This window comes from Passer domesticus, chromosome 34 (genome assembly GCF_036417665.1).
Source record: "Passer domesticus isolate bPasDom1 chromosome 34, bPasDom1.hap1, whole genome shotgun sequence".
In the NCBI taxonomy this organism is placed as follows: Eukaryota; Metazoa; Chordata; class Aves; order Passeriformes; family Passeridae; genus Passer; species Passer domesticus.
Window position 1 is genome coordinate 122,517 of NC_087507.1, and position 23,812 is coordinate 146,328.

A 23,812-nucleotide genomic window follows, 5' to 3' on the forward strand; every position below is an offset into this window, starting at 1 on the left:
GTATTTATCTACGTATTTGGCATTTATTTATGGGGATATAGGACTGGGATGGGGAATATGCGACTGGGAACTGGAATTTGGGACCGGGATTGGGAATAGGGGACTGGGAACAGGACTGGGAATATGTGACGGACTGGGAATGGGAATAGGGGACAGGGAATGGGAATATGGGACTGGAACCGGGACCAGAAATACGGAACTGGGAATGGGAATAAGGGACTGGGACCTGGAGTACAGGACTGGGAATGGGAAAGGGGACAGGGACCAGGACTAAGGAAAGGGGACAGGGAATAAATGAACGGAAATGTGGGACAGAGAACAGGACAGGGAACACGGGACAGGACAGGGAATAGACAGGAAACAGGAACTGGGAATATGGAAACAGCAACCAGAGAATTATGGGACAGGGAACGAGAGAGGGAACAGGATACGGATTGGGATGGGAGAGGGGTGACACGGGAATGAGGGGGGAGGGCAATGCAAGTGACACCAGGGAGAGGGGGCTGCAGGACAGGGGACAGCAGGAACCAGCACGCAGGACACGGGGACAGCTCCAGGGCAGGAGGTCCTTGATCAGCTGTCCCAGACGGAGCCGCTCAGCCTGGGGTGCCCAAAGCCCTGAGGAACCCCCAGACCCGCCCAGAAACCCTCGAGTCCCTCAGACCCAGCATCCCCCTCGTGCCCTGGAAGATCCCCCCACGCCCCATCCTTGTCTTATTCAACATCTTTATTTTCAACGCCACATTTGGGTGTTTGGAAAGAGCAAAGAGAAATTAAGAGAAAATCCAGGCCACGGGGAACCCCCAGAAGACCCGCCCAGAAACCCTCGAGTCCCTCAGACCCACCATCCCCCTTGTGCCCTGGAAGATCCCCCCACGCCCCATCCTTGTCTTATTCAACATCTTTATTTTCAACGCCAGATTTGGGTGTTTGGAAAGAGCAAAGAGAAATTAAGACAAAATCTAGGCCACGGGGAGCCACGTGGAGCCCCCAGGCAGGGGTCTTCCCAAGAGTGATCAGCAGCACCAGGGATCACCGGGGCTCCCTGGGGATCATCCAGCGTGGATTCTCCCACATGGGAGGCAGCTGGATCAGCGCACGGAGCTCTTCCTGCGTTCTGGGCGGCCCGCAGTGCTGGCTGCACTGGTGTTTGGTCAAGTTGCAGCTCTGCGTGAAGCTCTTCCCACACTGCCCACACTGGTAGGGCCGCTCCCCGGTGTGGATCCTCTGGTGGGCGATCAGCCCGGAGCTCTGGCTGAAGCTCTTCCCGCACTGCCCACACTCGTAGGGCCGCTCTCCCGTGTGGATCCTGTGGTGCACAATCAGGCTGAAGGTCGTGCTGAAGCTCTTCCCGCACTGCCAGCACTCGTAGGGCTTCTCCCCGGTGTGGATGCGCCGGTGCTTGACGAGGCTGGAGTTGTGCTTGAAGCCCACCCCGCAATCGGGGCAGCGGAAGGGCCTCTCGTCCGTGTGGATGCGCTGGTGCAGGAGGATCTTCCCCTGGAAGATCCCCCCACGCCCCATCCTTGTCTTATTCAACATCTTTATTTTCAACGCCAGATTTGGGTGTTTGGAAAGAGCAAAGAGAAATTAAGACAAAATCCAGGCCACGGGGAGCCAGGAGGATGCGGAGCCCCCAGGCAGGGGTCTTCCCAAGAATGATCAGCAGCACCAGGGATCACCGGGGCTCTCTGGAGATCATCCAGTGTGGATCCTCCCACAGGGGAGGCAGCTGGATCAGCACACGGAGCTCTTCCTGCGCTCTGGGCGGCCCGCAGTGCTGGCTGCACTGGTGTTTGGTCAAGTTACAGCTCTGCGTGAAGCTCTTCCCACACTGCCCGCACTGGTAGGGCCGCTCCCCGGTGTGGATCCTCTGGTGGGCGATCAGCCCGGAGCTCTGGCTGAAGCTCTTCCCGCACTGCCCACACTCGTAGGGCCGCTCTCCCGTGTGGATCCTGTGGTGCACAATCAGGCTGAAGGTCGTGCTGAAGCTCTTGCCGCACTGCCAGCACTCGTAGGGCTTCTCCCCGGTGTGGATGCGCCGGTGCTTGACGAGGCTGGAGTTGTGCTTGAAGCCCATTCCACAATCGGGGCAGCGGAAGGGCCTCTCGTCCGTGTGGATGCGCTGGTGCAGGAGGATCTTCCCCTGGAAGATCCCCCCACGCCCCATCCTTGTCTTAGTTCAACATCTTTATTTTCAACGCCAGATTTGGGTGTTTGGAAAGAGCAAAGAGAAATTAAGAGAAAATCCAGGCCACGGGGAGCCACGTGGAGCCCCCAGGCAGGGGTCTTCCCAAGAGTGATCAGCAGCACCAGGGATCACCGGGGCTCCCTGGGGATCATCCAGTGTGGATCCTCCCACAGGGGAGGCAGCTGGATCAGCGCACGGAGCTCTTCCTGCGCTCTGGGCGGCCCGCAGTGCTGGCTGCACTGGTGTTTGGTCAAGTTACAGCTCTGCGTGAAGCTCTTCCCACACTGCCCGCACTGGTAGGGCCGCTCCCCGGTGTGGATCCTCTGGTGGGCGATCAGCCCGGAGCTCTGGCTGAAGCTCTTCCCGCACTGCCCACACTCGTAGGGCCGCTCTCCCGTGTGGATCCTGTGGTGGACAATCAGGCTGAAGGTCGTGCTGAAGCTCTTCCCGCACTGCCAGCACTCGTAGGGCTTCTCCCCGGTGTGGATGCGCCGGTGCTTGACGAGGCTGGAGTTGTGCTTGAAGCCCACCCCGCAATCGGGGCAGCGGAAGGGCCTCTCGTCCGTGTGGATGCGCTGGTGCAGGAGGAGATCGGACGTGGAGTGGAAACTCTTCCAGCACTGCTCGCACTCGTAGGGCCTCTCCCCGGTGTGGATGCGCTGGTGGATGACGAGCGCCGAGTTGTGCCTGAAGCCCTGCCCGCACTCGGGGCACACGAAGGGCCTCTCCTCGGTGTGAGTGCGCTGGTGGCTGAGCAGAGCGGAGCTGGTGTAAAACCTCTTCTGGCACTGATCGCACTCGTAGGGCCTCTCCCCAATGTGGTTCCTCTGGTGGACAACCAGGCTGGAGCCCTCACTCGAGCTCTTCCCACACTCCCCACACTCGCAGGGGCTCTCCCCAGCGTGGGTGCACTGATGCTCGTTGAGGCTGGAGTTGTGCTCAAAGCCCTGCCCGCAGTCAGGACAGCGGAAGGGTTTCTCCTCCGTGTGAGAACGCTGGTGCACGACGAGATCCCCGATGCTCTGAAACCTCTCCTTGCACTGATCACACTCGTAGGGCCTCTCCTCCGTGTGGCTCCTCTGGTGGACGATCAGGTTGGAGCTACAGGTGAAGCCCTTCCCACACTGGGGACACTCGTAGGGCCGCTCCCCGGTGTGGCTCCGGTAGTGCACGATCAGCTGCGAGCTGCGGGTGAAGCTCTTCCCGCACTGCCCGCACTCGTAGGGTCTCTCCCCGCTGTGCATCCTCTGGTGCACCATCAGGTAGGAGCTGGTGTTGAAGCTCTTCCCGCACAGCCCGCACACGTAGGGCCTCTCCCCGGTGTGGGTGCGCCGGTGGGTGACCAGGGTGGATTTCTCCCTGAACCCCTTCCCGCAGTCGGGGCAGCGGAAGGGCCTCTCCTCGGTGTGGATGCGCTGGTGACTGAGCAGAGTGGAGCTGGTCTGAAACCTCTTCTTGCATTTGTCGCACTCGTAGGGCCTCTCCCCGGTGTGATTCCTCTGGTGGACAATGAGGTGAGAGCTCAGCATGAAGCTCTTCCCACACAGCCCGCACTCGTAGGGTCTCTCCCCGCTGTGGACGCGCTGGTGGACAACCAGGTACGAGCTGGTGTTGAAGCTCTTCCCGCACTCCCCGCACTCGTAGGGACGTTCTCCCGTGTGGATCCTGCAGTGGCGGATCAGGGAGGATCTCCACCTGAAGCTCTTCCCGCACTGCGAGCACGTGTGGGGCTTCTCCCCACCCTGGGGCTGCTCAGGCACCCCCAGCTCCGAGCTCCGGCCGCCTCCCCGGCCCGGCCCGGCTCTTTCCCCCTCGCCTCCCCGCGCTCTGCCTTTGCAGCCCCTCCTGCTGAGGCATCTCCGGGGCTTTTCCTCCCCGCCGCCTTCCCGCGCCGCGCAGCCGCTCCCCACGGCCTCTGCCGCCGGCTTCGGCCGCGGGGATTTGTCCTCCCTGCTCTCCATGCTCGGCTCCTGCTCTGCGGAGGAAGCACAAGGACACCGTGCCGTTTGCCTCCGCACGCCCTGCCCCGCACTAAAACCCTCCCGGAGCCCCCCCCGATGGGTGCGGGGCGAGCTCCCCCTCCCCGCTCACCTGCGGCTGCCGGGGGGGCGATGCCGGCGGATGCGGGCGAGCCGCGGCCGCAGCGGGGCAACCGCGTGGGCTCGGGGCTGCTCCTGCTCTTCCTCTGGCCCTCCTCTTCCCCCTGCTCTTCCTCCTCTTCCTCTGGCCCTCCTCTTCCTCTTCCCCCTGCTCCTGTTTCTCTTCCTTCGTCCCTCCCTTTCCCCTTCCTCTCCTCCTCCTCCTCCTTCTCCCGAGTCCCCTCTCGCTGCCGCCGCTCCCCCGCTCCCAGCGGTGCCGATCCCCAAAAGCAGCCGCGCTCTGCCCCGGGCGGGTTCTCGCGCGGCCCCGGCAGCGATGCCGGCAGCAGCGGGCGGGCGCTGGGAGCGCTCTCCCTGCCGGGGCCGCTCTTACTGGGAGCGCTCTCCCTGCCGGGGCCGCTCTTACTGGGAGCGAACTGGGAGCGAACTGGGAGCGAGCGGCGCCCGCTCGGGCTGCGGCCGGCGGCGGGCGGGGCCAGCCCAGCGGGCGTGGCTATGCAAATCAGGCAGCGAGCGCGCGCTGCGATTGGTGGGCGGCGGCAGCGCGGTGTTTTCCTCGTCACGTGAGGGCCGGGGGGGGGGAGCGGAGCGATGGCGGCGGCGTCCGGTGAGAGGAGACGGGGAGAGGGGACAGGGAATGGGGACAGGGAATGGGGACCGGGACAGGGACTGGGGACCGGGACAGGGAATGGGGACAGGGAATGGGAATGGCGACAGGGAATTGGAATGGCGACAGGGAATGGGGACAGGGAATGGGAATGGGGACAGGGAATGGGAATGGCGACAGGGAATGGGAATGGGGAGAGGGAGCGGGAATAGGGACAGGGAGCGGGGACTGGGAATGGGAATGGGAATGAGGACAGGGAATGGGAATGGGGACAGGGAATGGGAATGGGGACTGGGAATGGGAATGGGGACAGGGACAGGGAATGGGGATATGGGAATGCGGTACCGGGAGCAGCAGGACACGGGCAGGGATAACCGGGAGCCGAGCGGGGCCAGGGGACACCCTAGACCCGGCCGGGGGCATTAACGGGTACGGGGGACAATATCCACCGGGTTGGACAGCGGGGGGGACACAGGGACAGCGGTGACACCGGGGACACGGAGCCCACAGCGGTTAATGGGGACGGGGGACACTGCGGCAGGGGGGTGACACCGGGCCGAGGGGGTGGCACCGAGCGGGGGGACACCGGGTCGAGGTGACACCGGGCTGAGGGGGTGGCACTGAGCAGGGGGACACTGGGCTGAGGTGACACCAGCCCGAGGGGGTGGCACCGAGTGGGGGGACACCGGCCCGAGGTGACACCGGCCCGAGGGGGTGGCACCGAGTGGGGGGACACCGGGCTGAGGTGACACCGGCCCGAGGGGGTGGCACCGAGTGGGGGGACACCGGGCTGAGGTGCCACCGGCCCGAGGGGGTGGCACCGAGTGGGGGGACACCGGGCTGAGGTGACACTGGGCTGAGGGGGTGGCACTGAGCGGGGGGACACTGAGTGGGGTGGCACCGAGCGGGGGGACACTGGGCTGAGGTGACACCAGCCCGAGGGGGTGGCACCGAGTGGGGGGACACTGGGCCAAGGGGGTGGCACCGAGCGGGGGGACACCGGGCTGAGGTGACACTGGGCTGAGGGGGTGGCACTGAGCAGGGGGACACCGGGCCGAGGGGGTGGCACCGAGCGGGGGGACACTGAGTGGGCTGGCACCGAGCGGGGGGACACCGGGCTGAGGGGATGGCACCAGGCCGAGGTGACACCAGGCCGAGGGGGGCGGCACCGGGCAGGGGGACACCGGGCTGAGGTGCCACCAGCCCGAGGTGACAGCGGCGGGTGTCCCCAGAGACCGAGCGGCTGCTGAGCCGCGGCCCCGGGTACGGCACGGCCCAGGCGGCGCCGGGGCAGGAGCAGCAGCAGGAGGAGGAGGAGGAGGAGGAGGAGGAAGAGCTGCGGCGCCGCCTCAAGTACTTCTTCATGAGCCCCTGTGACAAGTACCGCGCCCGCGGGCGCCGGCCCGTGAAGCTGGCGCTGCAGCTGGCCAAGATCGTGCTGGTCACCGTGCAGGTGACACCGCCGGGGACGGCGGGGACGGTGGGGATGGCAGGGGGTGACAGTGGGGACAGTGGGGATGGCGGGCTGGGACAGTGGGGACAGAGGGGATGGCAGGGGGTGACAGCGGGGAAAGCAGGGCGAGGGGCTTGGAGCCCGGGTAGGGGACATGGGGACACTGGGGACAGTGGGGAGGGGGTGCAGGGACACTGGGGACAGTGGGGACAGTGGGGTGCAGGGACATGGGGACAGTGGGGAGGGGACACAGGGACAGGGGGACAGTGGGGAGGGGACACAGGGACATGGGGACAGTGGGCCTGGACAGGGGGGACAGCAGGGTGAGGGGCTGGGACACTGTGCGGGCAGGGCACGGGGATTTGGGGACGTTAGGGACAGCAGGGATGGCAGCACGAGGGGCTGGGACAGCGGGGAGGGGACATGGGGACATTGGGGAAGAGGTGCCAGGGACAGCGGGGAGGGGTCACAGGGACATGGGGACACTTGGAGAGGTCACTGGAGTGTCCTGGGACAAAGCCTGGCAGTGTCACTCTGGTGGGACAGGGCCTGATGGCAGCGGTGGCCGTTGTCCCCAGGCACGGGGTGACACCGTTTTGGGGTGAAACACGGTGGTGTCACCAGGGTGGGACAGACCCTGACCGTGGTGGCCGTTGTCCCCAGGCATGGGGTGACACCGTTTTGGGACAAAACACTGCAGTGGCACCATGGTGGGACAGAGGCTCACAGGGGGGTGGCCTTTGTCCCCAAGCTGTGGCACCGTTTTGGGACAAAACACAGCAGTGTCACCACGGTGGGACAGGTGGCGACAGAGGGGGTGGCCTTTGTCCCCAGCTGATCCTGTTCGGGCTCAGCAACCAGCTGGTGGTGGCCTTCAAGGAGGACAACACGGTGGCCTTCAAGCACCTGTTCCTCAAGGGCTACGAGGACGGCGCCGATGACACCCAGGCCGTCTACACCCGCGGGGACCTCCTGGAGCACCTGGCCTTCGTCCTCGAGAAGGTGGCATGGGGACACCGGGAGGGGCTGGGGACATCGGGAGGGGTTGGGGACACCAGGAGGGGTTGGGGACATTGGGACGTCCTGGAGGTCCTGGCCTTCGTCCTCGAGAAGGTGGCACGGGGACACCGGGAGGGGCTGGGGACACCGGGAGGGGTTGGGGACACCAGGAGGGGTTGGGGACACTGGGGGGGGCTGGGGACATCAGTAGGGCTGGGGACATTGGGACCTCCTGGAGCACCTGGCCTTCGTCCTCGAGAAGGTGGCACGGGGACACCGGGAGGGGCTGGGGACATTGGAAAGGGTTGGGGACGTCAGTAGGGCTGGGGACATTGGGACGTCCTGGAGCTCCTGGCCTTGGTCCTCGAGAAGGTGACACAGAGACACCGTGAGGGGCTGGGGACACTGGGAGGGATTGGGGACATTGGGACCTCCTGAAACGCCTGGCCTTTGTCCTCGAGAAGGTGACACGGGGACACTGTGTCCCTGTCCCCGCAGTACCTGGCTGTCCCCAATGAGACCCAGGGCCACCACATTTTGGGTTCATGGAGATGTTTTAGGGCCATGGAGATCTTTGGGGACACAGAGATGTTTTGGGTTCATGGAGATGTTTTGGGTTCATGGAGATCTTTGGGGACACAGAGATGTTTTGGGGCCATGGGGTGGTTTGGGGCCATGGTGGTTTGGGACCCCAGCCCCGTGTCCCTGTCCCGCAGTACCTGGCTGTCCCCAACGAGACCCACGGCCACCACATTTTGGGGTCATGGAGATGTTTTGGGGCCATGGGGTGGTTTGGGGCCATCGAGGTGCCACCCCAGCCCCGTGTCGTGTCCCGCAGTACCTGGCTGTCCCCAACGAGACCCTGGGCCGCCATGTTTTGGGGTCATGGAGATGTTTTAGGGCCATGGAGATCTTTGGGGACACAGAGATGTTTTGGGTTCATGGGATGTTTTGGGGCCATGGGTTGGTTTGGGGCCATGGTGGTTTGGGGCCCCAGCCCCGTGTCCCTGTCCCGCAGTACCTGGCTGTCCCCAATGAGACCCACGGCCACCACATTTTGGGGTCATGGAGATGTTTTGGATTCACAGAGATGTTTTGGGTTCATGGAGATGTTTTGGGGCCATGGGGTGGTTTGGGGACACTGAGGTGCCAGCCTCGTGTCCCTGTCCCGCAGTACCTGGCTGTCCCCAACGAGACCCTGGGCCGCCATGTTTTGGGGCCATGGAGATCTTTGGGGTCACAGAGATGTTTTGGGTTCATGGAGATGTTTTGGGGCCATGGGGTGGTTTGGGGCCATGGTGGTTTGGGGCCATCAAGGTGCCACCCCAGCCCCGTGTCGTGTCCCCCAGTACCTGGCTGTCCCCAACGAGACCCTGGGCCGCTACGCGTACGGCGGCGGCCGCGGGCTCCGGCTGTGCCAGCGCTTCTTCCGCCGCGGCGACATCGACCCCGGCAACGACACCTTCGACATCGACCCCAGCGTGGACACCGGTGCGGGCTGCGGGGTTGGGGGTGCGGGATTTGGGGTTTGGGATTTGGGGTTTGGGGTTGGATTTGGGGTTTGGGGTGCGGGATTTGGGGTTTGGGGTTGGATTTGGGGTGCGGGATTTGGGGTTTGAGGTTGGATTTGGGGTGCAGGATTTGGGGTTTGGGGTGTGGGATTTGGGGTTGGGGTGGATTTGGGTTTGGGGTTGGATTTGGGGGTTGGGTTTGGGGTTGGATTTGGGGTTTGTGGTGCAGAATGCGGGATTTGGGGGTTGGATTTGGGGTTTGGGAGTTGGGGTTTGGGATTTGGGGTTGGATTTGGGATTTGGGGTTTGAGGTTGGATTTGGGGTTGGGTTTGAGATTTGGGGTGTGGGGTTTTGGGTTTGGGAGTTGGGGTTTGGGAGTTGGGGGTTGGGGTTTTGGGGTTTGGGATTTGTGGTTGGATTTGGGGTTTTGGGGTTGGTGTTTGGGGCTAGATTTGGGGTTTGGGTTTGGGATTTAGGGTTTGGGATTAAGGATTTAAACTTTGGGATTTGAGATTAGGGATTGAGGGTTTAGGGTTTGGAATTTAGGATTTGGGATTTAGGATTTGGGATTTGGGGTTTGGGATTTGGGGTTCAGGGTGGTCCTGGGGCGTTCCCAGGGGTCCCAGCTCGTTTGGGATTCAGGATTTGGGATTCAGGATTTGGGATTTAGGATTTGGGATTTAGGGTTTGGGATTTGGGGTTTGGGATTTGGGGTTCAGGGTGGTCCTGGAGCGTTCCCAGGGGTCCCAGCCCGTTTGGGATTCAGGATTTGGGGTTCCCGGGGCTCTGAGCTCCCGTTGTCCCTGACCCCACTCCCGACCCCACAGAGTGCCTGGGGCTGCACCCCGGGGCCCCCCGGCCGCCCCCGCTGGACCAGGGCAACTTCACCCTCCAGTTCCACAGGTAAACCCCAAAAACCCCAAAAAACCCCAAAAAACCCCAAATCCACCCGGGATGGGCCCTGCCCACCCCGAAAATCCCCGAGCGGGACTCGTGGTCCCGTGCCCCAAATCCTGTGGGGGATTTTGGGGTGAAATTTTCCCTTTTTTGGGTTTTTGAGGTGGAATTTTCCCTTTTTCATTGATTTTTTTGGGGGTTTTGAGATGTAATTCTCCATTTTTTGGGGGTTTTTGAGGTGGAATTTTCCCCTTTTTTGTCTTTTTGAGGTGGAATTTCCCCTTTTTTGTCTTTTTGAAGTGGACTTTTCCCTTTTTTTGTGTTTTTGAGGTGGACTTTTCCCCTTTTTTGTGTTTTTGAGGTGGACTTTTCCCTTTTTTGTGTTTTTGAGGTGGAATTTTCCCCTTTTCATTGATTTTTTTTGTTTGTTTTTGAGGTGGAATTTTCCCCTTTTTGGGGGTTTTGAGGTGGAATTTTCCCCTTTTTCAGGATTTTGGGGCGGAATTTTCCCTTTTTTTGGGATTTTTGGGGCCTCCCGGGGTGTTTTTTGTCCCCTCAGGCTGATCAATGTCACCGTGGAGTTCCAGCTCAAGGCCATCAACATCCAGACGCTGCTGAACCACGAGATCCCCGACTGCTACACCTTCAGCGTCACCGTCAGTGTCCCCGAGCGTCCCCAAGTGTCCCCAGAGCCTCCCCAAGTGTCCCCGAATATCCCAAAGTGTCCCCCAAATGTCCCCACGTGTCCCCAAGTGTCCCCAGAGCCTCTCCACGTGTCCCCGAATATCCCAGAGTGTCCCCCAAGTGTCCCCAGGCCCCCCACAGCCTCCCCAAGTGTCCCCAAGTGTCCCCAGAGCCTCCCCAAGTGTCTCCGAATATCCCAAAGTGTCCCCCAAATGTCCCCCAGTGTCCCCCGAGTGTCCCCAGGCCCCCCACAGCCTCCCCACGTGTCCCCAACTGTCCCCTGGGTGTCCCCAGAGCCTCCCCAAGTGTCCCCCAAGTGTTCCCAAGTGTCCCCAGGCCCCCCAGAGCCTCCCCAAGTGTCCCCTGAGTGTCCCCAAACACCCCAAAGTGTCCCCAGTTGTCCCCTTGGTGTCCCTAAATATCCTAAAGTGTCCCCTGGGTGTCCCCAAGTGTTCCCAAGTGTCCCCCGAGTGTCCCCAGGCACCCCAGAGCCTCCCCAAGTGTCCCCCAAGTGTCCCCTGAGTGTCCCCAAATATTCCCAAAGTGTCCCCTGGGTGTCCCCCGAGTGTCCCCAGGTACCCCAGAGCCTCCCCAAGTGTCCCCAAGTGTCCCCAAGTGTCTCCTGAGTGTCCCCAAGTGTCCCCAAGTGTCCCCAAACACCCCAGAGCCTCCCCAAGTGTCCCCAAGTGTCCCCTGAGTGTCCCCAGGGCCTCCCCAAGTGTCTCCCAAGTGTCCCCACGTGTCCCCCGAGTGTCCCCAGGCACCCCAGTGCCTCCCCAAGTGTCCCCAAATATCCCAAAGTGTCCCCTGAGTGTCCCCAAGTGCCCCCCAGTATCCCCTGGGTGTCCCCAAGTGTCCCCAAGTGTCCCCAAGTGTCCCCAGGCACCCCAGAGCCTCCCCACGTGTCCCCAAGTGTCCCCAAGTGTCCCCAAGTGTCCCCAAGTGTCCCCAGGCACCCCAGAGCCTCCCCACGTGTCCCCCAAGTGTCCCCTGAGTGTCCCCAAACACCCCAAAGTGTCCCCAGTTGTCCCCTTGGTGTCCCTAAATATCCTAAAGTGTCCCCTGGGTGTCCCCCAGTGTCCCCAAACACCCCACAGCCTCCCAAAGTGTCCCCAAGTGTCCCCAGGCACCCCACAGCCTCCCCACGTGTCCCCGAGTGTCCCCAGAGCCTCCCCAAGTGTCCCCAAATATCCCCAAGTGTCCCCCAAGTGTCCCCTGAGTGTCCCCAAGTGTCCCCAAATATCCCAAAGTGTCCCCAGTGTTCCCTCGCTGTCCCCTGGGTGTCCTCAGGTGTCCCCTGGGTGTCCCCAAATGCCCCCCCAATGTCCCTTGGGTGTCCCCTGAGTGTCCCCTGAGTGTCCTCTGAGTGTCCCCCCCGTGTCCCTCTGGAGTGTCCCTCTGTCCCTCACCTGTCCCTCTGTCCCTCTGCGGGCCCGGGGGGCAGCCAGCGAGTGCTGTGACGGTGACGGTGACAGTGACAGTGACAGTGACAGTGCCACCCGTGTCCCCAGGTCACGTTTGACAACAGCGCCCACAGCGGGCGGGTGCGGATCCGCCTGGACACGCACGCGGCCATCCGGGAGTGCCACCACCCCTCGCTGCCCCGCAGAGGTGACACCGGGTGACACTGGGTGACACTGGGTGACACTGGGCCGGGGGGTGTCCCTGGGAGTGCCACCACCCCTCGCTGCCCCGCAGAGGTGACAGTGGGCACCTGTCCCCGGGAGGTGACAACAGGCCGTGGGATGCCACCTGTGCCCTGTCCCCATGGTGTCCCCCGTCCCCACGGTGTCCCCATCCCCACAGTGTCCCCTGTCCCTGATGTGCCCCCTGTCCTCGCAGTGTCCCCTGTCCCCTCAGTGTCCCCGTCCCCACAGTGTCCCCAATCCCCTCGGTGTCCCCGTCCCCAAGGTGTCCTCATCCCCACAGTGTCCCTGTCCTCGCAGTGTCCCCCGTCCCCACGGTGTCCCCATCCCCACAGTGTCCCCTGTCCCCTTGGTGTCCCCATCCCCTTGGTGTCCCCGTCCCCAAGGTGTCCCCTGTCCCCTCGGTGTCCCTGTCCCCTCGGTGTCCTCATCCCCGCAGTGTCCCTGTCCCCACGGTGTCCCCCTTGGTCCCGGTGGTGGCGGTGACGCGGGTGTCCCCTGTCCCCGTGGTGTCCCCTGTCCCTGCAGTGCCCCTGTCCCCTCGGTGTCCCTGTCCTTGCGGTGTCCCCCTGTCCCCGCAGCGGTGACACGGGTGTCCCCCTGTCCCCTCAGTGTCCCCGTCTCTGCAGTGTCCCTGTCCCCGCGGTGTCCCCCTGTCCCCATGGTGGTGGTGACGCGGGTGTCCCCGTCTCTGCAGTGTCCCCATCCCCGCGGTGTCCCCTGTCCCCATAGTGTCCCCATCCCCACAGTGTCCCTATCCCCGCGGTGTCCCCCTGTCCCCGTGGCGGTGACGCGGGTGTCCCCTGTCCCCGCGGTGTCCCCTGTCCCTGCAGCGGTGACACGGGTGTCCCCATCCCCGCAGTGTCCCCGTCTCTGCAGTGTCCCTGTCCCCTCGGTGTCCCCCTGTCCCTGCGGTGTCCCCCTGTCCCCATGGTGGTGGTGACGCGGGTGTCCCCGTCTCTGCAGTGTCCCCATCCCCGCGGTGTCCCCTGTCCCCATAGTGTCCCCATCCCCACAGTGTCCCCATCCCCGCGGTGTCCCTGTCCCTGATGTGTCCCTTTCCCTGATGTGCCCCCTGTCCCCTCGATGTCCCTGTCCCCTCGGTGTCCCCATCCCCGCGGTGTCCCCCTGTCCCCGCGGCGGTGACGCGGGTGTCCCCTGTCCCTGATGTGTCCCTGTCCCCTTGGTGTCCCCCTGTCCCCGTAGTGTCCCCATCCCCACAGTGTCCCCATCCCCTCGGTGTCCCCCTGTCCCCGTGGTGGTGACGTGGGTGTCCCCCTGTCCCCTCGGTGTCCCCTGTCCCCTCGGTGTCCCCCTGTCCCCTCAGTGTCCCCCTGTCCCCTCGGTGTCCCCCTGTCCCCGCGGTGTCCCCTGTCCCCGTGGTGGCGGTGACGCGGGTGTCCCCCTGTCCCCGCGGTGTCCCCTGTCCCCTCGGTGTCCCCCTGTCCCCACGGTGTCCCCGTCAGTCCCAGTGGCAGCGGCGGTGACGCGGTGTCCCCGCAGGTGACAGCGGGCTGCGGCTGTGCTTTGACGTGCTGGTGATGGCGGTGTGCGCGCTGTCCCTGGGGCTCTGCGCGCGCTCCATCGCCCGCGGGCTGCTCCTGCAGAGGGTGCGGGGTCGGGGGGAATTTTGGGGTTTGGGGGGTTTGGGGATTTGGGGGTTTTGGGGGGGTTTGGGAGGGTTTTGGGGATTTGGGATTGTTGGGGTTTTGGGAGGATTTGGGGGGGTTTGGGGGAAATTTGGGGTTTGGGGGAATTTGAGGAGTTTTGGGGGATTTGGGGAGTTTGGGGGAATTTGGGAATTTGGGGGAATTTTGGGGATTTGGGATTGTTGGGGTTTTGGGGGGATTTGGGGGGGCTTGGGGGAATTTTGGGGTTTGGGATCGATGGGATTTGTGGGGTTTTGGGGGATGGGATTGATGGGATTTGTGGGGTTTTGGGGGAGTTTTGGGGTTTGGGGGATGGGATTGATGGGGTTTGGGGGGATTTGTGGGGATTTGGGGGATTTGTGGGGTTTGGATGGATGGGATGGGGTTGGGTTGGATGTGGGTGGTGGGAGGTGGTGCCACCCCAGCGAGGTGACAATGCTGGTGTCCCCGCGGGAGTTCCTGCGACGTGACAGTGACAGTGACAGTGACACAGTGACAATGACAGTGACAGTGACAGTGACACAGTGACAATGACAGTGACAGTGTCCCTGCAGGAATTCCTGTGACGTGACAGTGACAGTGACAGTGACAGTGACAGTGGCAATGTCCCTGCAGGAGTTCAGCCGGTTCCTGCGGTGTCACCGCGGTGTCACCGTGTCCCTGTGACAGTGACAGTGACAGTGACAGTGTCCCCGCAGGAGTTCAGCCGGTTCCTGCGCTGTCACCGCGGTGTCCCCGTGTCCCTGTGACAGTGACAATGACAGTGACAGTGACAATGCCCATGTCCTGCAGGAGTTCAGCCGGTTCCTGCGCTGTCACCGCGGTGTCACCGTGTCCCTGTGAGGTGACAGTGACAGTGACAATGACAGTGACAGTGTCCCCGCAGGAGTTCAGCCGGTTCCTGCGCTGTCGCCGCGGTGTCCCCGTGTCCCTGTGAGGTGACAGTGACAGTGACAGTGACAGTGCCCGTGTCCCCGCAGGAGTTCAGCCAGTTCCTGAGGTGTCACCATGTCCCTGTGAGGTGACAGTGACAGTGACAGTGACAGTGTCCCCGCAGGAGTTCAGCCAGTTCCTGAGGTGTCACCGCGGTGTCACCGTGTCCCTGTGACAGTGACAATGACAGTGACAGTGACAGTGCCCGTGTCCCCGCAGGAGTTCAGCCAGTTCCTGAGGTGTCACCATGTCCCTGTGAGGTGACAATGACAGTGACAGTGACAGTGTCCCCACAGAAGTTCAGCCGGTTCCTGTGAGGTGACAATGACAGTGACAATGACAGTGACAGTGACAGTGACAGTGTCCCCACAGAAGTTCAGCCGGTTCCTGTGAGGTGACAATGACAGTGACAATGACAATGACAGTGACAGTGACAATAACAATGTCCATGTCCCCGCAGGAGTTCAGCCGGTTCCTGCGCTGTCACCGCGGTGTCACCGTGTCCCTGTGAGGTGACAGTGACAGTGACAATGACAGTGACAGTGACAATAACAATGTCCGTGTCCCCGCAGGAGTTCAGCCGGTTCCTGCGCTGTCACCGCGGTGTCACCGTGTCCCTGTGAGGTGACAGTGACAGTGACAATGACAATTCCAATGTCCCCGCAGGAGTTCAGCCGGTTCCTGCGCTGTCGCCGCGGTGTCACCGTGTCCCTGTCGGACCGCCTGGAGTTCCTCAATGGCTGGTACCTGCTGCTGGTCACCAGCGACGTCCTCACCGTGCTGGGCACCGTGCTCAAGATCGGCATCGAGGCCAAGGTCACCCCGGGGACAGTGACACACCTTGGGGACACTGACACACCCTGGGGACACTGACACACCCCCGGGGACACTGCCACACCTTGGGGACACTGCTACTCCTTGGGGACATTGTCACCGCCTGGGGACACTGCCAGCCTGGGGACACTGCCACTTTGGGGACAGTGTCACACTGGGGACACTGCCAGCCTGGGGACACTGCCACCCCTGGGGGACATTGTCACACCCCGGGGACACTGTCACACCCCGGGGACATTGTCACACTGGGGACACTGCCACCTTGGGGACATTGTCACACTGGGGACACTGCCACCCCCTGGGGACACTGCCACCCCTGGGGACAGTGTCACACTGGGGACACTGCCACACCCTGGGGACACTGCCAGCCCTCTAAGGACATTGTCACCCCCTGGGGACACTGCCAGCCTGGGGACAAGGGGAGGGGACATTGTCACTGCCTGGGGACACGGTGGTGGCACTGTCCCCGTGTCCCCGCAGAACTTCTCAGGGTACGACGTGTGCAGCATCCTGCTGGGGACATCGACGCTGCTCGTGTGGGTCGGGGTCATCCGCTACCTGACCTTCTTCCAGAAGTACAACGTGAGTGTCACCCGCGTCACCCGCGTCACCCGCGTCACCCGCGTCACCCGTGTCATCTGTGTCACCCGTGTCACCTGTGTCATCCGTGTCACCCGTGTCACCTCTGTCACCCGTGTCACCCGTGTCACCCGGGGACACGGCCAGGGTTAAATCCCATTTTTCCTGCCCCAGATCCTCCTTGTCACGTTTGGGTTGGGGACAATTCCTGTTTTTCCTGCCCCACACATGGAAAACTCCCGTTTTTCCCTATTTTCCCGTTTTTGGCCCCAGATCCTGATTGTGACGCTGCGCGTGGTGACCCCGACGTGATTCTCTGCCCATGGATAATCCCATTTTCCCACCCCAAACCCCCATTTTCCCACCCCAAACCCCCGTTTTCCCCTCCCCACTCGCTGATAATTCCCGTTTTTCCCGATTTCCCCGTTTTTCGCCCCAGATCCTGATCGTGACGCTGCGCGTGGCGCTGCCCAACGTGATGCTCTCCCCACACTTGGATAATCCAATTTTCCCACCCCAAATCCCCATTTTCCCACCCCAAATCGCCATTTTCCCACCCCAAACCCCCGTTTTTCCCACCCCGCTCGCGGCTAATTCCCGTTTTTCCCGATTTCCCCGTTTTTGGCCCCGATCCTGATCGTGACGCTGCGCGTGGCGCTGCCCAACGTGATGCTCTCCCCACATGTGCATAATCCCATTTTTCCACCCCAAATCCCCATTTTCCCACCCCAAACCCCCGTTTTTCCCACCCCACTTGCTGATAATTCCCGTTTTTCCCGATTTCCCCGTTTTTGGCCCCAGATCCTGATCGTGACGCTGCGCGTGGCGCTGCCCAACGTGATGCGCTTCTGCTGCTGCGTGGCCGTGATTTATTTGGGGTATTGCTTCTGCGGCTGGATCGTGCTGGGCCCGCACCACGTCAAGGTGGGTCCGGGCGGCCCCAAATCCCAGTTTGGGGTCGGGAGATTCCCAAATTTTGGGTTGGGGGTCGGGAGATTCCCAGATTTTGGGTTTGGGTCGGGGCATTCCCAGATTTTGGGTTTGGGGTCAGGGGATTCACAAATTTCAGGTTTGGGGTTGGGATGTTCTCCAGTCCTGGTTTTGGGGTTGGGTTCCTTCCCAAATCCATGGATGAAATGTGGGTGACACACAGGTGACACACAGGTGACATAGGTGACACACGGGTGACACAGGTGACACAGGTGGCACACAGGTGACACACAGGTGCCTGTCCCCAGTTCCGGTCCCTCTCCATGGTGTCCGAGTGCCTCTTCTCGCTGGTCAATGGCGATGACAGGGGTTACAGATTACAGGGTTACAGCTCACACAGGTGACACAGGTGACACAGGTGACACACAGGTGTCTGTCCGCAGTTCCGGTCGCTGTCCATGGTGTCCGAGTGCCTCTTCTCGCTGGTCAATGGCGATGACAGGCTGACACAGGGTGATGACACAGGGTGACAGGGGTTACAGGTTACAGCTCACACAGGTGACACAGGTGACACACAGGTGGCACACAGGTGACACAGGTGACACACAGGTGTCTGTCCCCAGTTCCGGTCCCTCTCCATGGTGTCCGAGTGCCTCTTCTCGCTGGTCAATGGCGATGACATGTTCGCCACCTTCGCGGCGCTGCGGCCCAGCGGGGCGCTGGTGTGGCTCTTCAGCCAGGTGTACCTGTACTCCTTCAGCGCCCTCTTCATCTACATGGTGCTCAGCCTCTTCATCGCGCTCATCACCGGCTCCTACGACACCATCAAGGTGAGCACGACAGGTGGGACCTCGCCTGGGCGTGACGTCACCTGTGTGACGTCATCTGTGTGTGTGATATCACCTGTGTGTGTTATCTCACCTGGGTGTGTTATCTGTGTGTGACATCACCTGTGTGTGTTATCTGTGTGTTACCTGTGTGTGATCTCATCCCTGGCTCCTACGACACCATCAAGGTGAGCGGGACCTCGCCTGGGCGTGACGTCACCTGTGTGACATCACCTGTGTGACATCACCTGGGTGTGACATCACCTGGGTGTGACATCATCTGTGTGTGACATCATCTGTGTGTGACATTACCTGTGTATGACATCATCTGTGTGTGACATCACCTGGGTGTGACATCACCTGGGTGTGACATCACCTGTGTGACATCACCTGTGCGTGATGTTACCTGAGCGTGACGTTACCTGTGTGTGTTATCTCCCCTGTCCCCTGTCCCCTGTGTGTACCCAGCACCTGTCCGAGGGTGCCCCCCGGTGTCCCAGCTCCTGTCTGTGTCCCTGACGTGTCCCCATGTCCCTGACGTGTCCCTGACGTGTCCCTGATGTGTCCCTGACGTGTCCCCTCTGTCCCCAGCACCAGTTGGAGGCTGTCCCCCCGGTGTCCCAGCTCCTGTCCCATGTCACGTGTCCCTGACGTGTCCCTGACGTGTCCCTGACGTGTCCCCTGTCCCCAGCACCAGTCGGAGGCTGTCCCCCCGGTGTCCCAGCTCCTGTCCCATGTCACATGTCCCTGACGTGTCCCTGACGTGTCCCTGACGTGTCCCTGACGTGTCCCCATGTCCCCTGTCCCCAGCACCAGTCGGAGGCTGTCCCCCCGGTGTCCCAGCTCCTGTCCCATGTCACGTGTCCCTGACGTGTCCCTGACGTGTCCCTGACGTGTCCCTGACGTGTCCCCTGTCCCCAGCACCAGTCGGAGGCTGTCCCCCCGGTGTCCCAGCTCCTGTCCCATGTCCCTGACGTGTCCCTGACGTGTCCCTGACGTGTCCCCTGTCCCCAGCACCAGCCGGAGGCTGTCCCCCCGGTGTCCCAGCTCCTGTCCCATGTCACATGTCCCTGACGTGTCCCTGACGTGTCCCCTGCGTGTCCCCAGCACCAGTCGGAGGCTGTCCCCCCGGTGTCCCAGCTCCACGCCTTCATCGCGCAGTGCCGGGACAGCCCCGGATCCGGAAAGTTCCGCCGGGACAGCTCCGGCTCCTGCCCCAGCCTCTGCTGCTGCCCCCGGTCAGGGACACTTTGGGGGGTTTGGGGACACTTTGAGGGGGCTTGGGGACACTTTGGGGGGGCTCGGGGACACTTCGGGGACATTTCGGGGGGTTTGGGGACACTTTGAGGGGGTTTGGGGACACTTTGGGGACACTCCGGGGGCTTTGGGGACACTTTGGGGGCTTTGGGGACATTTGAGGGGGTTTGGGGGACATTTCAGGGGGGTTTGGGGACACTTTGGGGGGTTTTGGGGACATTTCAGGGGGTTTGGGGACACTCCAGGGGTTTGGGGACATTTCAGGGGGTCTGGGGACACTTTGGGGGGTTTGGGGACATTTCAGGGGGGTTTTGGGGACATTTCAGGGGGGTTTTGGGGACATTTCAGGGGGGTTTTGGGGCGGATTTTTGGGGGGATTTTGGGACATTTTAGGGAACGTTGGGGGGTTTTGGGGGAGGTTTTGGGAGATTTTGGGACTTTTGGGAGGATTTTTGGGACTTTTGAGGGGATTTGGGGAGATTTCACCGAGTTTTGGGACACTTTGAGGGGATTTGGGGAGGTTTCAGAGGATTTTGGGACCTTTTTGAGGATTTTGCGGGGGACTTTGAAGATCTTTGGGGAGGTTTTGGGGTATTTGGGTGAGGTTTTAGGGGATTTGGGGACATTTTGGGGTGGATTTTGGGAGATTTCAGGGAGTTTTGAGACACTTGGGGGTTTTGGGGTGGGGATTTGGGGGATTTTGGGACATTTTGGGGGGTTTGGGGTCACCCCAAGGGAGGGGGGTCCTGGCTGGTTTGGGCTCGCTGTCACCTGGGGGGGATTCCAGATGGGGGTGGTGGGAGAATCCCAAATTATCTCAAAATCTGCCCCAAATGTCCCCAAATCCCCCCCAAATGACCCCAAAATTATCCCAAAATCCAGCCCCAAATGACCCCAAAAGACCCCAAAATCCAGCCCCTCCCCCGGGTTTTGGGGTCCCCCCTCTCCTCTTGGGGTTTTTGGGGTCTGGGGGGGTTTCCCTGGGGTCCTGCCCCCCCAAAACCCCCCAAAATCCCCTAAAAAACCCCAAAATCCCCTAAAAAACCCCAAAATCTCCTAAAAAAACCCAAATCCCCTTAAAAAAACCCCAAATTCCCCTAAATAAACCCCAAAATCTCCTAAAAAATCCCCAAGGTCCCCTAAAAAAAACCCCAAAATCCCCTAAATCCTCCCTAAAGTCCCCTAAAAAAAACCCCAAAATCCCTTAAAGAAACCCAAAATCCCCTAAAGAACCCCAAAATCTCCTAAAAAACCCCAAATCCCCTAAAAAAACCCCCAAAATCTCCTAAAAAAACGCCAAAATCCCCTAAAAACCCCAAAATCCCCTAAAAAAACTCAAAATCCCCTAAAAAAACCCCAAATCCCCTAAAAAAACCCCCAAATCCCCTAAAAAACCCCAAAATCCCCTAAAAAAACTCAAAATCTCCTAAAAAAACCCCAAAATCCCCTAAAAACCCCAAATCCCCTTAAAAAAAACCCAAATTCCCCTAATGCCCCAAAATCCCCTAAACCCCCCCAAAATCCCCTAAAAAACCCCAAAATCCCCTAAAAAACCCCAAAATCTCCTAAAAACTCCCCAAAATCCCCTAAAAAACCCCCAAATCCCCTAAAAAAACCCCAAAATCTCCTAAACCCTCCCTAAAATCCCCTAAAAAAAACCCCCCCAAAATCTCTTAAAAAAACCCCAAAATCCCCTAAAAAAACCCCAAAATCTCTTAAAAAAACCCCAAAATCCCCTAAAAAACCCCAAATCCCCTTAAAAAAACCCCAAAATCCCCTAAAAACCCCCAAAATCCCCTAAAAAAACCCCAAATCCCTTAAAAAAACCCAAAATCCCCTAAAAAAACCCCAAAATCCCTAAAAAACCCCAAAATCCCCTAAATAAACCCCAAAATCTCCTAAAAATCCCCAAAATCCCCTAAAAAAAACCCCAAAATCTCCTAAACCCTCCCTAAAATCCCCTAAAAAAAAACCCAAAATCCCCTAAAAAACCCCAAAATCCCCTAAAAAACCCCAAATCCCCTAAAAAATACCCCAAAATCCCCTAAACCCTCCCTAAAATCCCCTAAAAAAACCCCCAAATCCCCTAAAAAAAACCCCCACAATCCCCTAAAAAACCCCAAAATCCCCTAAAAAACCCCAAATCCCCTAAACCCTTCCTAAAATCCCCTAAAAACCCCCCCAAAATCCCCTAAAAAAAACCAAAATCCCCTAAAAAAAACCCAAAATCCCTAAAAAACCCCAAAATCCCCTAAATAAACCCCAAAATCTCCTAAACCCTCCCTAAAATCCCCTAAAAAAAAACCCAAAATCCCCTAAAAAACACCAAAATCTCCTAAAAAACCCCAAATCCCCTAAAAAATACCCCAAAATCCCCTAAACCCTCCCTAAAATCCCCTAAAAAAAACCCCCAAATCCCCTAAAAAAAACCCCCACAATCCCCTAAAAAACCCCAAAATCCCCTAAAAAACCCCAAATCCCCTAAACCCTTCCTAAAATCCCCTAAAAACCCCCCCAAAATCCCCTAAAAAAACCCAAAATCCCCTAAAAACCCCCAAAATCCCCTAAAAAAACCCCAAATCCCCTAAAAACCCCCAAAATCCCCTAAAAAACCCCAAATCCCCTAAACCCCCCAATTGTGTCCCCGCAGGGCCCCCGCGCGGGACGAGGCGCTCGTGGTGAACTGAGGGGACGCCGGGGGGACGCCCCCAAAACCCCCAAAATCCCCAAAATTTTAATTTATTTTCTGCTTTCACCGCCCGGGACCCCAAATCGGGGACCCCCGGGGCGGATTTGGGGGGTGGGGAGGGATTTTGGGGGTCCCTAAATCCGTTTTTGGGGACATTTTGGGGACATTTTGGGAGCCCAGATCATTTTTGGGGACACTTTAGGGTCCCTAAAGCCATTTTTGGGGACATTTTGGGGTCCTTAAATCTTGTTTTGGGGACATTTTGGGGTCCCTAAATCCGTTTTTGGGGACATTTTGTGTCCCTAAATCCATTTTTGGGGACATTTTGGGGTCCCTAAATCCGTTTTTGGGGACATTTTTGTGTCCCTAAATCCAATTTTGGGGACATTTTGGGGACATTTTGGGAGCCCAGGTCATTTTTTGGGGTAAATTTGGAATTTTGGGACCCAAAAATTGGATATTGGGGACATTTTGGGGTCCCTAAATCCATTTTTGGGGACATTTTGTGTCCCTAAATCCATTTTTGGGGACATTTTGGGGTCCTTAAATCTTGTTTTGGGGACATTTTAGGGTCCCTAAATCCGTTTTTGGGGACATTTTGTGTCCCTAAATCCATTTTTGGGGACATTTTGGGGTCCCTAAATCCGTTTTTGGGGACATTTTGGGGACATTTTGGGAGCCCAGGTCATTTTTTGGGGTAAATTTGGAATTTTGGGACCCAAAAATTGGATATTGGGGACATTTTGGGGTCCCTAAATCCATTTTTGGGGACATTTTGGGGTCCCTAAATCCATTTTTGGGGACATTTTGGGGTCCCTAAATCCATTTTTGGGGACATTTTGGGGTCCCTAAATCCGTTTTTGGGGACATTTTGGGGTCCCCAAATCCATTTTTGGGGACATTTTGGGGTCCCCAAATCCGTTTTTGGGGACATTTTGGGGTCCCTAAATCCATTTTTGGGGACATTTTGGGAGCCCAGATCATTTTTTGGGGTAAATTTGGAAACTTGGGACCCCCAAAATCCATTTTTGGGGACATTTTAGGGTCCCTAAATCCATTTTTGGGGACATTTTGGGAGCCCAGATCATTTTTTGGGGTAAATTTGGAAACTTGGGAGCCCCAAAATCCATTTTTGGGGACATTTTAGGGTCCCCAAATCAGGATTTTTTGGGTGTTTGGGAATTTTTGGACTACCAAATCCAATTTTTGGGGACATTTTGGGAGCCCAAAATCATTTTTTGGGGTAAATTTGGAACCTCGTGACCCCAAAATCCATTTTTGGGGACATTTTGGGACCCCCAAATCAGGATTTTTTGGGTATTTGGGAATTTTAGGACTTCCAAATCCATTTTTTGGGATATTTTGGGAGCCCAAAATCATTTTTTTTTTGCGTAAATTTGGAACCTCGTGACCCCAAAATCCAATTTTGGGGACATTTTAGGGTCCCTAAGTCCATTTTTGGGACATTTTGGGAGCCCAGATCATTTTTTTGGGTAAGCTTGGAACCTCATGACCCCAAAATCCATTTTTGGGGACCCCAAATCAGGATTTTTTGGGTAATTGGGAATTTTAGGACTCCAAAATCCATTTTTGGGGACATTTTGGGGTCCCCAAATCCATTTTTTGGGACGCTTTGGGAGCCCCAAATAATTTTTTGGGGTAAATTTGGAACCTCGTGACCCCAAAATCCATTTTTGGGGACATTTTCGTGTCCCTAAATCCAATTTTGGGGACATTTTGGGGTCCCCAAATCCATTTTTGGTGTCCCCAAATCCTCCTCTGGGGACACCCCGTGACCTCGTCCCGTCCCTGGGGTCCCCGCAGCGGCTCTGGCACCCAAAACTCTCCCTTTTCACCCCAAAATTCGGGGCTGTGCCGCACCCTGGGGGGGGTTCGCGTCCCCGCGGGGACAATAAAGGTGACCTGAGACACGAGGGCGCTGTGGTGACAATGGCGACACCCCGGGGTGACACCGGGGGGACACTGGGTGGCCTTGGGGACCCCCCCGCTCCTAGGATGGTACAGC

The 23,812-nt window shown here is 59.2% G+C and overlaps 2 protein-coding genes across 8 annotated transcripts; one reads left to right on the top strand and one right to left on the bottom strand.

The window, feature by feature from the left end:
* Positions 1-886: 886 nt before the first annotated feature.
* LOC135288700 (zinc finger protein 271-like) lies at positions 887-4,416 on the bottom strand. 2 transcript variants are annotated; one of them, XM_064402091.1, is made up of 5 exons: positions 4,283-4,416; positions 2,438-4,166; positions 1,813-2,132; positions 1,541-1,542; positions 887-1,500 (listed from the first exon to the last, which is right to left on the bottom strand). In XM_064402091.1, exons 2-5 carry the CDS (start codon positions 4,150-4,152, stop codon positions 1,033-1,035), a joined length of 2,505 nt encoding a protein of 834 aa, XP_064258161.1. In that variant the 5' UTR covers positions 4,153-4,166; positions 4,283-4,416; the 3' UTR covers positions 887-1,032. The 2 variants fall into 2 exon arrangements, with proteins under 2 accessions (XP_064258161.1, XP_064258160.1); XM_064402090.1 differs by lacking the exons at positions 887-1,500; positions 1,541-1,542; positions 1,813-2,132 and having other exon boundaries at positions 2,172-4,161; positions 4,283-4,413.
* On the top strand, positions 4,303-23,720 carry MCOLN1 (mucolipin TRP cation channel 1). Of its 6 annotated transcripts, none has more exons than XM_064402084.1 (15): positions 4,303-4,819; positions 6,130-6,350; positions 7,185-7,352; positions 8,699-8,840; positions 9,689-9,764; positions 10,318-10,414; positions 11,954-12,053; positions 13,592-13,698; positions 15,337-15,486; positions 15,985-16,086; positions 16,885-17,007; positions 17,623-17,843; positions 18,948-19,078; positions 21,748-22,293; positions 22,357-23,720. In XM_064402084.1, exons 1-14 carry the CDS (start codon positions 4,303-4,305, stop codon positions 21,777-21,779), a joined length of 2,187 nt encoding a protein of 728 aa, XP_064258154.1. In that variant the 3' UTR covers positions 21,780-22,293; positions 22,357-23,720. The 6 variants fall into 6 exon arrangements, with proteins under 6 accessions (XP_064258154.1, XP_064258155.1, XP_064258156.1 ...); XM_064402085.1 differs by having other exon boundaries at positions 17,637-17,843; XM_064402089.1 differs by having other exon boundaries at positions 4,682-4,897; positions 17,637-17,843.
* Positions 23,721-23,812: the final 92 nt, after the last annotated feature.

What these genes read in the sequence shown, in the direction of transcription:
- LOC135288700 (XM_064402091.1), bottom strand. Translation starts at nt 4,152, where the DNA reads ATGGAGAGCAGGGAGGACAAATCCCCGCGGCCGAAGCCGGCGGCAGAG. An exon ending in CAGAGCTGTAACTTGACCAA is followed by an intron (nt 2,133 to 2,437) that starts ACACCAGTGCAG and finishes GAAGATCCTCCT; the next exon opens with GCACCAGCGCATCCACACGG.
- MCOLN1 (XM_064402084.1), top strand. Translation starts at nt 4,303, where the DNA reads ATGCCGGCGGATGCGGGCGAGCCGCGGCCGCAGCGGGGCAACCGCGTG. An exon ending in TGGCCTTCGTCCTCGAGAAG is followed by an intron (nt 7,353 to 8,698) that starts GTGGCATGGGGA and finishes CGTGTCCCCCAG; the next exon opens with TACCTGGCTGTCCCCAACGA. An exon ending in AGATCGGCATCGAGGCCAAG is followed by an intron (nt 15,487 to 15,984) that starts GTCACCCCGGGG and finishes GTGTCCCCGCAG; the next exon opens with AACTTCTCAGGGTACGACGT.